Source organism: Cetorhinus maximus, chromosome 10 (assembly GCF_964194155.1).
Source record: "Cetorhinus maximus chromosome 10, sCetMax3.hap1.1, whole genome shotgun sequence".
NCBI lineage: Eukaryota > Metazoa > Chordata > Chondrichthyes > Lamniformes > Cetorhinidae > Cetorhinus > Cetorhinus maximus.
The window spans coordinates 3,319,116-3,332,500 of NC_135888.1; the positions used below are offsets into that span (position 1 = coordinate 3,319,116).

At 37.3% G+C, this 13,385-nt stretch overlaps 2 protein-coding genes and 1 long non-coding RNA gene across 13 annotated transcripts in view; 2 read left to right on the forward strand and 1 right to left on the reverse strand.

The window, feature by feature from the left end:
* Positions 1-13,385, reverse strand: part of LOC144685408 (uncharacterized) — a 1,061,419-nt gene that overhangs the window by 1,008,847 nt on the left and 39,187 nt on the right. The gene's annotated exons all lie outside the window — the stretch shown is intronic.
* The window catches only part of rabgap1 (RAB GTPase activating protein 1), a 206,270-nt gene that overhangs the window by 137,564 nt on the left and 55,321 nt on the right, over positions 1-13,385 (forward strand). The gene's annotated exons all lie outside the window — the stretch shown is intronic.
* Positions 4,767-5,816, forward strand: LOC144686083 (putative G-protein coupled receptor 21). The gene has a single exon (XM_078551243.1). The coding sequence runs from the start codon at positions 4,767-4,769 to the stop codon at positions 5,814-5,816; it is 1,050 nt and encodes a 349-aa protein (XP_078407369.1).

Sequence of the window (13,385 nt, forward strand, 5' to 3'; positions counted from 1 at the left end):
CAATTGTCATGGTCCAATTAATTCCTTTGTCTGGAAATGTTATATTTCTTCTTCATAAGTGGATGGGACATTGGTGAACCATGACTTATGGAAGTAGTGTTACTCTGCGGTTATTTTTTAAACCACTAGTTAAACTCCCACCATTGCTTGCAGGTATTTTTTCTTAGAAAGCATGAGGGTGTATAAATAAACTAACGTTCCATACCTGGTGCAGTTAGGTAAATAAATCTGTATCTCTGGTTAGAAAAACAAATGAATGTCTCTCTCATTGCTATATTTTACCAGGTAGAATTCAAAATAGAATAAATGAGGATCTGAATGTACAGAAAATGTAATGTTACTCCTTTTAGTGCAGCATTAATTTCTTGCTCCACCATCCATCAATCCTCCATCCCAGGAATTTTATTCATCCTGACTGTTAACCATAGGACCAATAATACCTTGTGTGTCCTATGGGCCAATTTAATCACAAGAAATCGACAATAACAAATTATGCACTGCCACTATGCCTGTGTTTAACATGCTAAAGTGTATTACTATATAAGCAAAAAGGTATAATGCAAAATATTACTTTCAGTCAAAAATTGATCAAAGCATATTTCAAGCATATTATAATTTTATTTTTCCAAAATAGTAGTTTCTGGCAAAGCGTCGAGCTGACCAACTAAATTCATGAGGATTAGAGCAAATAATAAATGCATAATGAATGAAGTGCACTGATTTAATCCTGTGACGGTTTTCATGAATGCACTTTTACAGAGTGCAATTGAGTCAATTACATCAACCATATGGAAATTTATTTAAGTTGCTTATAAATACGTAACTATTATTGAGGGCCAAACTGAGTTCGTGAAGGATATTAATTACCTTTTAATGGTGTTACAATTAGTGTGCATATCTGGTAATAGTCATTCAAGGCTGTCCATTCTTTTGCTTTGACATACAGTTTAAAGTTGTGGTTATATACACATTGAAATCATTGCATTTGGCAGATGTTATCTGTGCAAGTTGTCACAAGGAAGTGAAAATTGCCTCCTGGAAGTATGATATCATGTCACTTTGTTTCTTTGAGAGCGTGTCTATTTTGATTACAATCTCAAAATTGATTTATTTCAGTTAGTTGGTAGAACATTTATTGTTTAAAGCAGTTGTTGATTATATGTATTTTTCCAGCAAGATTGGTCAGACTCCAGCATGCTATATTGCTATTTTGCAATGAATTCATTAAGTATATCAAGAAGCCCATTTAGATATAATGACTAATTTTAATGCTCTAGCAGAAAGGCTGATGTGCATTCTCTTAAACTAACATAATGGTGATAATATCATAATTATTTATTCAGTGATGTACAAGCCAAAATTTGGATAATACCAATAGCAGACTCCAGTAAAATCTGTTACATGAAAGATGTGGCCTGAATGTTTTTAGAAGGGAGTAGAAACTTCAAGTAAACTTGAAGTTTGTTATGGTGAAAACTTTAGCAACCAATGCCAAAATTTTAGTAATAAAGTTGTTTTGGAAAAAAAACAGAAACCAGGCAAAAAGTTTTGCTTTTCAAAAGCATATAGATTTTTGGATACTGGTGAAAACCATTGAAATGCATATTATAAATTGTTTTAAGAGGCAACCAGTTTTTGGAGAGAAATGGGGTTTAAGTCTATGGCAAAAAGATGGGCAGGTAGGATTGAAATCGATCAGAAAGGAGCATGACTGTCATTTTTTGTTTCTGAAAAAAGTGCATCTAGGCATAAGTCATCCAAGAAAGATATGCTGGCAGTCTGATTGACTGATGGGGAAACTGGGCTTGTCAGATTACTATTAAAATTAGGATTGAGAGGGATGGTCTTGCTGATTTTTTTTGTCAAGCAATTTTTTTTGGTAATGCTTTTATTCAGCACAATCTTTATTTTAAAAATAGGATTGTTAACATCAAGTTAAATTCAAGAGATATGTTGATTGCATTGTCAGAATGTTGAATTCTGTTTGGTTGGTTTACAAATCTTGAGCCTTCAAATCCTACACTACAGTTTAACTGCCTTCATAGATCTAACCTGTCTTCAGACCGTACATATAGGAAAACAACCTGCAAAATATCTGAAGGAGCTCATCATAGAGGGATTGAGAAGATATAATACCTATTGGGAACAAAGCTCAATTGGTTTATTAATGCCGCCTCTACCACTGGATATACCTGGTCAGCAGAGATTCTGGGCTATGTTATTTTCCGAATAAATATAGTGCAAACATTCAAATTATGGCTTATGCTTTGTCTTTCTGGGCCACCTTGGTGTGTAGCAAGAGGACCCCCTATACTCAATTTTTATATTTTTTTCATGTTGTTAATACTGATGAAACCTTGTGTTCTGATTTTTTTAATGTATCCACAAATTGGGTGATAACACTAAAGCAATACTTTCTAAAGCTTGAGGCTCACAACAGTCAAAAGGGCCAAACCAAAGAATAAGAAATACAAGGGTTAGGTTGTTTGGGCTTCTAGATTGTCAAGGGTTTAGTGGCTGCAGGGTTGCAGTTTGGACACCCTTTTTTTAAAATGGGTACTATCTTCCTATAATGTTCGCAAGCAATTGCGTCAATTATGTCATTGCATCTTCATATAGGGGAGGTGGTGGCATAGTGGTATTGTCACTGGACTGGTAATCCAGAGATGCTCTGGGTTTGAATCCCACCACGGCAGATGGTGAAATTTGAATTCAATAAAAATCTGGAATTCAATTGCCGATTGTTGTAAAAGCCCATCTGATTCACTAATGTCCTTTAGGGAAGGAAATTTGCCGTCCTTAGCTGGTGTGACTCCAGACCCAAAGCAATGTGGTTGACTCTTAAATGCCCCCTGAACAAGGGCAATTAGGAATTAGGCAATAAATGCTGGCCACATCCATGATAGTGTGCACAGTGTTGTCAAACTTAAAAAAAAAAGAATTGTTTCTCGTTTCAACTCTAACCTACCTGAATGAGCATATCAACACTGAGCACTTGTGCAAAATCATTTTGAAAGGTGATTACATGTAAATGTTACTGAATTTTGCTCATTGAGGAGAAATTCAGCCTGGCCACTCATTTATGTTTAATTGTAGATGATGTTTCTTCATTTGTGTTCTGTGATCTGAATCATTATTTCAGTTAATGAATGTAGAGCCGAGCAGTGAGGTTGGGCATCATTAACAATTGGGGCTTGTCTGTTGGAAAATGTCATCTTATTTGACAGTGACAGTTTAGAGGGTCTTGCCCGCAATATTAACTGTGTTGTGACTATTCACTGTAATTGGTCCTGTTCTTTCTCCCTCCCACCCGCCTCGCCCCAGAAAAAAAGTTGCAATGTTTTTTTGTTTTTTGCTGAGCTTCATTCCACATTGGTAATGTAACATTTTATTGCTAGGTTAATATAATTTGGCCAAAAATATAGTTCATATTTTATTGACTGTGCATGAGTGCATTTAACATGCACTTGAGAAAATTGTTTTGATTAATTACTAATTTAGTCATTCATGAATTTATTATAGTACAGAATATGAGATATGAAATAAAATAATTAACAAATAAACAGCATAAACTTTGGTTTTATCCTTTGAACAGCTATATTTACAATAAAGTGCAAATGAATGTAAAACCATCATGGACACCACCTCCCAATTCAATTAATTCATCTGGTTCTGCAATTGCCAAACCAATGCGAAATTTTGATGCTTTGTTACCTCACCTTGGTTTTATTTATATGTTATATCTAGCGTGGTATGTGGCCAGTGATGATGTTCTTACATGAAGCATTGAAATATGAATTAGGTGCATTGTTAATTCTGAAGAGGCATTCAAGTGCGCTGAGTTTAAAAAAAAACTTGGATCTAGTTATGTGTTGGAATTTCAGTGATCTGTTCTGTAGCTCCTCCTCAGCTAGCAGTCTACCAAAAGTGTACTTGGCAACTGCTGCTGTCAGTTGATGGATAGGTAGGGTTCTTATGTATTAGATTCTCATGTAAGGGAGGTGATGGATGGAGCTCCTTGAGAGGCTACTGCAGTCTTGAATGTGAGAGCAAAGATTCCGTACTGCTGCATTCGCCCTCTGGTGTAGTTACAGACATATTTCCTTTGGCAGAGAATTGTGAGGGAGGGAGGAGTGATGCCTGTAGGGGCTGTTTGAATTCTGCGGCAAATTGGACTGCGATTCTGGAGAAAGCATCATATTGCAGTAACTGTGTCTGAGCTCCGGTCAGGAATCTTCTGTGATTTAAAACATCACTAAGGAAAGCTGGGAGACTTTTTTGTTTTTTTTTAAATCAATCTCTGCCTTTAGCAGATAATGATTTACAGAGTACCGTGCTGCTATTTTGTGAGGGCTTAAATTAGCTTCATTTCAACAAAAGGTTTTTTGTTTTCTCTGCCATAGTCTTGACTAAACCACATGTGGAGAAGCACTGGAGATTGATGAAGCAGAAAATATATGTATATATTTACTTTCAGCAGAATAAAGACAGGTGTCATGTCCCCCTCTTTTGTCCTCAAGTCTATGGCACAGCCTATTCATGCCGACATCCGCCTTTATTTCTTAAGCTGAAAGCATGGCAACTGCTGGGAATAGCTTTGTCCTCTTATGGCATGTTGAGGGTGATGACTGTTTGCTGGATTATAGAAAAATTGCAATGCAGACAATGCTGAGCAGAGTCTGAGAATAAGTGAGGCAGAAGACTGAGACACTGCGTTAACAACCAAACCAGCAATGACATCTGTTTGGACTGTGCAAAACAGAAGTATGAACTCTTCCTGGGAAGGAAACAATACTAGCCGACCATTCTGTCTTTTGGGATTCAGTTACTACGAAACAGTTAATATTTGTCTCCTGGAAGTAATCATCATTGTTTTTCTCACTGTGTTAATCATTTCAGGTAACCTTATTGTTATATTGGTATTTCATTGTGCACCTCTTTTGAATCATCATACTACAAGTTATTTCATTCAGACCATGGCGTATGCTGATCTTTTTGTTGGAATCAGTTGCTTGGTTCCTTCTTTGTCCCTTCTACACTATCCGACAGGTTCCCACGAATCTTTAACGTGCAAATTTTTTGGATATATTGTGTCCGTCTTGAAAAGCATCTCGATGACCTCTCTGGCCTGCATCAGCGTTGATCGATACATTGCAATTACCAAACCACTATCTTACAGTCAGCTGGTCACACCATGGAGGTTGCGTGTTTGCATTATAATAATCTGGCTGTACTCCTGCATTGTATTCCTCCCTTCTTTTTTTGGCTGGGGGAAGCCGGGCTATCATGGAGACATTTTTGAATGGTGTGCTAATTCCTGGGAAACGAACGTTTACTTTGCAGGATTTATCGTGGTTTTACTGTATGCTCCTGCTGCTTTTGTAGTCTGTTTTACCTATTTCAACATATTCAGAATATGCCAACACCACACTAAGGAAATCAGTGAAAGACGTGCTCGGTTTAATACACAAGAAGAGGCATCAACAGAACATCCACCTAGTTCTGAGAAACATTATGCTATGGTTTTGTTTCGAATCACCAGTGTGTTTTACGTCCTTTGGCTTCCGTACATCATTTATTTCCTCCTTGAAAGCGCTCACATTTATGATAGTCCAGAAATATCTTTTCTGACCACCTGGCTTGCCATTAGCAATAGCTTCTGTAACTGTGTTATTTACAGCCTCTCCAACAGCGCCTTTCGTAAGGGCCTCAAACGTCTCTCAGGTGCTGTCTGTGCTTCGTGTATCTGGTATGTGGAAAGCAAAAACCCTTCAGTACCTGGAAGTAAAAGATCTTCCAATGGCTGCAATACTTGAAAAGTATAAGACATGACATTCTGTGGCCTGCTCATTCCATCACATCAGCCCCAATGTGATTTTAATTTATTGAAATGGGCTTAAGTTTTGTTCAAGAGCAATGTAGTATTGAGTAGACCTCGAGGGCAATTTGAGTTAATATTACAATCCAATACGTAGCATTCTACAGGACAGTTAATTTATTTTTTTTATCCTGTGGTTAGACAAATTCCCTACTTTGTTTCAACTTGTTTATAATTATGAACTGTGTTTATGATTCTTTCCAGAGAATTGAAATATTTATGGGCCAAATGTTATAATTTTTTATTGCACTGTACGCTGAATTTTAGAAGATGCTTGTTTCATTGACCGTAGAATTATTGTAAATTCTGATTTGTAATCAACTGTGAATGCAGCAACCATGTAAAACTATGAATAAACATCTTAACCCTAAAGAGGAAGACCCATTGTAACTGGCCTACTAATAGACGATTTTGCAGGCTCCTGACATGCATACGTGAAGTGCTGTATTGAACGTGGTAGCACAGAAATATCATTCAATAACACTGCTAAAGTACAAAGGAACTAAAATGTATGGCGAGCCATACCTTTTCAGTCTCCCATTTGATAATTCCATGAATTAATTGGTGCATATCATAAATGGGTCAAAGCTTAAGCTATTTATTGGAAGAGTTTGACTGCTCTGTTCATGTTAGATGAAGGATTAGGTTTTCCAAGTCATGAACTTCTGAGAGAAATAACTTAAGGCCGTAATCGATTATTTTTCAATTGTTATGGAAAACTTCTACTTTGGTGTGAATGAAAGAAAAAGTTCCTAGAACCTTGTTTTTCCTGAGTTTCTGGGCAAAATAAAAACACTAGTTTAGACTTAAAAGGCAGAAAATTAAGGGGGAGAAATTAGTTGTGTAGCATTACTAAAAGACTTGCATCGATTTCCCAGTGGATAGGCATCTTAGAGGGCCACTACCTGCATAGCCCACAAGGCGTTCTTCAGTTATATCAATGGTGAGTGTTGCACTGACTGTGCATATAGAGGACCACATACGGCCTGCCCCCAGGGAATCAATGTCAGTCTATGTAGCAGAATCTCTCTCCCTTAATGTTTGACATGGAAAAGTAAAATGTAATATATTTTTAATAGAAATATTTTTTGGCATAAATAATGGATTAATCTTGTTGAAAATAATTATGCAATTAAAAATTTGAGTGAGCATAATGCCACTGTAACGGAATCATTAGTGAAGCCTTAGACTGGTACTACAGTAAGTAGTAAATAGATTACAAAAAATATTCGTGGATAACTTGTGTGCTATATAACAGGTAGAAGCATTTTTGTATTCATATCCATACCCCACAAATAACTTCATGACCTATAGAGAATTCACCTAGTCTCTGTATTTGATGCCCAATTGTAGCTTGTACTAAAGTAGCAATTGCCACAATGAAATAGCTGCTGCTGCTACTTTGAAACTTGCCATCAGCCTTGCTTGCACCGACCTTTGTGAGATGGTTGCCATGTCTTCTTCAAAATGGCTGTATTCCCAGTCAGTTCAAATCAGAATTGTAAGTAAAATTTAGATATTTCTGACAATCAGCCTGCTACTCTAGTTTGTGCTAATCATTTTTTGACATTACTGTGCTATATGGACCTATCTAATTATCAACTCAGTATGCAGTAAAGAAAATTTAAACAGGACCAATATAAAAATTGATGCTTTCAAAAGCATGGATATGTAATAAAGTCAGACTTCTGCATTGTTGCCTCCTAGTGTTTTTTTGCCTGTTTTGAAGTGGAGTATATGATTGTAGGCGATTCTTATAAAAATTAAACATAGGCAGAAGGGCTATGAAATGTCCACAAACTATGTTTACCTTGGCTATTTACTTTCGATGCATCATTGAGAAGTTATTTCAAGTGGCCTGGATGCTTTCTCATTTTGAAGTGCAACATTACTCCCTTTTGGCATTTTTGTGATGAATGGTTTTATTTGACTGGTCCATATATCCCTGCATATTTAGTATGGACAGGGGAAAAGGTTAGCCTTGTGTGTTCAAAATCATGAGAGGTCGTGATAGAGTAGACATGGAGAATCTGTGGTGGAAGGGCTGAAAACCAGAGGACATTGATTTAAGGTGAATGGCAAAAGAATCAATAGCGATATGAGGAAAACATTTTTGTGAGGGTGTGGTTAGATTCTGGAATGCACTGCCTAAGTGTGTGGTGGAGGCAGATTGAATTGTGGCTTTCAAAAGGGAATTAGATAACTATCTGAAGAGAAACAAATTGTCAGGCTACATGTGTGGGACTAGCTGTGTTGCTTTTGCAGAGAGGCTGCAAGAAGGGCCAAGTAGCCACCTTCTGTGATGTAACTATTCGATGTTAAGGAAAATGCATTATGGTTCTCAGACTGTTGGTCTCTGGAGATACAGTGATGTGTGGGGAGGGCAGGGAGAAAGAACAGCTCAAGTGTTAGTCTGTTGTTCCAAGTTTATTGAATAGGGTGCATCTAATAGCAAATTTTGTACTTAAACGTGGATAGCTATTTTTGGATTTTAAGCACAACCTTTTATCATAGAAATTCTATCTTAAAAGGTGAGACTGTTTTGAAGGGAAGCTGGGCTAATGGGCAGAGCTTTGTCACTTTATTTGTTCCTGCTAAATTTAAATGATAGGGAAATGAGAAGGCCATACGTCAGAGTGTGTAGAAGGGAGAGAGCTGAAGGAAAGTAGGACTGAGCAAAGCTGCAGTCACTGCTCAAATTCCAACTCTTGGGCAGAGCCAAGGTAAGTGAATAAGGAGACATTAACCTGAGGATCTGAGCTGCCAACAGCATAAATAATTAGCCGTATTCCACAAAGGACCATAGGCATCCCTCTCCATTAGAAAGATGGTTGGTTATATACAGCTTGAGGGGCACCACTCTGCAAGCGTGGGACAAGGCGAGGAGGGAGGCTTCCATGAATTGTCACAGCCGGTATAGGGATTGAGCCCATGCTGTTGGCATCTTCTGCATCATGTTCTAACCATCCAGCCAACTGAGCTAACCGACCCCCCTAGAGAGAGGTAGTAAATTATTCATGCAATTAAGTTCACAATTAATGTTACTTTTTAAACTTAACTATTTTCGATTGTTGTTAGTAAGCTTGCTGGATACCTGTTATGCTTTGCAGAGACCTGAACCCCATTCTCTCAGCTGATGAGCTGCAAAAAGACAGCAGCTAGAAAGACTAATCATCATAGAACTTGGAACACTGGAAACCATTCAACCCACTAAACCACTACTGGTGCTGACTCTTCAAATGGATTTGTCTGTTCTAATCCTGTTATCCTGCCTGTTCTACTGTACACTTTAACATTCTTCCTTTTCGAATACATATTCAATCCATTTAGGTTTATGTTCTAATCTGCCTCAGCTGCATATTTTAAAGCATTATGTTCTAAAAGCTTTATAAACTTCTCCCTTCATTCTTTCAGTGGTAATCCTGAGTCTAAGCCTCCTTACTGATTCTCCAGCTGACAGAAACAACGTTTCACAATTTGCCAAATCAAAACCTTTAACCATTTTGAAAACATCTTCTTGCCTCACTGTTCTCAGTTCCATGGGGGCATTGGGGAAGCTATTTTACAGTTATTTACAGCTATTTTACAAGTCTTTCTCTTTAATGATATGGATCTAGTATTGGGGGGGAAAAAGGAATAGATAACAAATCGTTTCTTTGAAATATTTTATATTTTTAAAAATGATTTAATCGTTTGCATGGATAGCTTCTTTTAATTTGGCATATCAAAGTTCGAGTGAAAACAAGAAACAAGCCTTATGAGATGAAAATTTCAGACGAAACCCAGTTTTCCCCTTTATTGCAATAGAAATAGAATTGCTTCCTTTGCTGCCATGCTTACTGAAGTGGATTTATTTTACTCTGTACCAAAAATGTAGTTTTCCATTTAATTCTGCACAGCTGGTTAACTTAAATTTTAAATTATTTTTTCTCTGATCTACTAAATCCTGGAGCTCAAACTGCTGCATAAAATTATGACTGAAATTTTCTGCCCCCTCCCCCCCTTGGCATTGGGCGTCATGGCAGGTGTGAATGGACATTGTGGCGAGAAGGCCAAAAAAATCAGGCTTATGCCGTTGTGAAACCAGTTTGTGATTGTCCACTTCGCCCGTCAACGATGGGCTGCCTTTCCTGTCATCCAAGGCCAGGAACCTAATTTCAATGTATTTGCATCTCCTCATCTTGCCTGCCCGCCGGAGTCTTCCCTCCCGGATCATTCGGGCACAGTGCCGACATGTTTCACAACTGAACATAAGCGATGTGCACCTGCACTTCGCTCGGGCCTTCGAGGTTTGTTTGCCCACCTTGCTTCGGGCAGCACTTGCAGTCATCAGTGCCAGGCTTCGCAGGCTGCACCGCAGCACTTTTAGGGGGCTCATGGGCAGGTCTCTACTTACCAGACCAGCCGTAAGGCAGGGGTGGCTTTTCAATGGCTGCAGGGCTAGGGCAGTACTGTGGAAGGGTGTATCCCAGGGTGAGTGTGGGGGCACATGTTGATCTGTGCAAGTGGCCTCAAGAGGGTGAGAGCTGAGGAGGCAGTCTATTTTCAGTGCCATCAGGGGACTCCTATGTAATACTTTGCAATAGCTTCCTTATCTCCACAACTTTAAAAATGTTGCAGAAACATTCACAAAAATTTAGCACCGACACTGGCTTTGCATGGATATAATTTGATGACTAAGGGAATTTTTAGAGAGAGTAACTTTTTTAAATGAAAATATTTGACCAGTTTCCTCAGTAGGAATTGGAATAACTGTCCCAGGAATGTATTTACATAATTTCCTCTGCAGGTTATTAGATTATTTTAATCCTCTAGTTAGTATCTCTGGCATTCTAATATAATAGTTTCTTCCCCCTCTCCTTTCTTTCTTTCTTTCTCTCTCTCTCTATCATGCCCATACACGCAATCAGACCCATACAGAAACACTCATGCAGTCATGCCCATACCCTCACAGACACACTTTCAACAGGAGCTACAGTTCCCTAGTTTTCAACATAAAGATGAAATTTCCAATTCTGGAATTAAACAGAACTTGAAGCCCATTCCCTAATAAAGGGAATAATGTGGATGCTTCTAACATTAAATGACAAGCTCATATGGGTTAGCCCCACCACCCACTGCCCCAGAATTCTGTGTATGTTTGTTAGAAGTAATATTTTAAGCTGTATAAAGCAAAATGGCAATTGAAAACAATTTGCAATTTGATTTATTTGCTACTTGCTGAGTTTGGAAAATAAATTATTTGGGTTGTTTTGCTATATTTCGATCACTCACTTGTAAGTACAATATACACATTATGTATTAATAATCTCAGCTGAAATCTTGAAATATTCTGTTCCCATGTTTTGCACCAGAAAGGTGGTATGATGTATCGTAAATATCAGTATTCTTTGTAGTTTTGTGCAATGTAGTGGCAAATATTAATGTTGAATTCCATTTTGACTTGAAGGAGTTGTGATACTTCAAGAAATAGACTGTGTGGCTAGTTCTATCAGTGTCCCCTCTCAACCCAACTGCAATACTCCAATGTATGCTGAACATTTTGGCTTGTCTTGGATACTCCGTTTTGTAAAATAAGTCCACTATTTAGTATTTGTCCTGAAATTATTATATTAATGGGTAGGGATTTTCAAATGTTCTCGAATTTACAAAAAGGTATTGAGTAAAATGGAGGCATGGAAGTATTTCCCTGCAACACAAGAAAAATAATTGCACTTTGATATAACATTAAGAGCTAGAAGAGAAGAAGTGACTGTTTTATTTCAGTCCAGTGATTTTTTTACAAAATGAATAATGGGAAGACTGTTAAAAAGCTGTTGTTGAATATTGAGAGGAATTAGCTACACATACCCAAAGAGCATATTTCAATCTCTGGGTATGTGTAAACTGAATCTTTAAAATCTGACCTGTAAGTATTTATTACGTAGAAAGGATAACTTGTAGTTCCTTTCAGTGATAAATAGTCAGCAGAATAGTTTAATTTTAGTGCCTTCCCCTTTTTGGAGACGGTGCAAATCTGGTCACAGGAAATGCTAAATGAGCCAAAAGTAAAATCTTGTGAATTGAAAATGCCGCAAAAATTACTTTTGTGCTTACATTTTTTTTCCATGTCATTAACTTTTTGTTATTGTCCCGGAAGGGGCTTAGTGATTGCAGCAACAAAATGATACTTGCTTCGCTTCGAACTGTATAACAACAGCTAACAGTATCAATAATGAAGCCAAACTTAATTGTAGGCAAAGTAGCACCCTGTAAATTTTTGTTGTACAATACTTTTTTTAAAATGTGCAAGAGCTGGCAATAGGTACAATTGCTCCATGTTCAGGTAACATCATCAAAGTAGTAATATGCTGTAGTAATCAGTTACTTTTCACAGTTATAATGGCTGAGCAAAGAAATAGTTATACAACGCTACTGTGCATTTTTAAGGCACAAATTTCAATGAACAAATGACTCAAAATAATACAACAGTTGGGTGGCTAATGTTTGGTGATGCAAAAAGTGAAACTATCCCTGTGAGGTTAATATCATCCAGATAAGTTTGTTCACTCAGCTACTGTTCTAACCTTGATCCATTTTGTAACCAAAATTATACTAAAGGGTTGTGCATTTGATCATTTTGGTGAATTTAATAGTGCTTTGAAGCACTTAATCAATTAAGAGATTCAGCCACCTTCTAGAAAGCCCTGTTTGCATGCTTAGTTTACTACATCATTGCTGGTTAATTTAAATACTGGGACTTGCCATAATAGATGTAAGTGACGCTGATGCTGCAGTTATTACATAGATAATAATGGTACCTACTTTGAAAGCAAAGGTCTGCAAATTGGCACCTCAAAAATCTTGTGACATATTTAGTGCCAGAAGAGAGTTGATTAGAACGTTAACATTTTTGAACATAAGCTTGAAAATTGTTGGGAAGGCACTTGTATGCTTTTTAGACTTTAGAATTAAGGATCAAACGGGTAATTTTCTACTAGTTGAGTTATACAGATGGTGTTCTTGTGCCAGTTCTGAAAATCAATTTGACCATGAATTGATCTGTCACAAGCTACAATTGTGTTACTAATTGTCATAGGACAGTGCTGAAATCTGAATCTCTCATCTCTAGTATAGTTGGTACATGAGTGTAACGGTAATGGAATAATAACTTATATATTACCTGACTGTGTATGTCATTTGTATCATTTGCCCTGAATAAATCTTTCACAGAAAAGGAGCTTTTAGAAATTTTTTATATTAAGCACATATTTGGATGAGATCCTCAAACATGATACTACCCACAACAGTGTACAATACCAATGTCCTTTCAACAATTTTTTTTACTGCCACATTGAATACATTAAAAATAGCCTGAATATTTTTGAGATTTACTAATTTCCATTTTTCTAGTCAAGTTGGTTCTTTTTGGAACTTGCATTTAATTCTGGCCAAAACTAAGATTTGCTCACTGATCTGCAAATTCATAGAACACCTCACAAAGCACATTAGCGCAAGTTTTTTAACA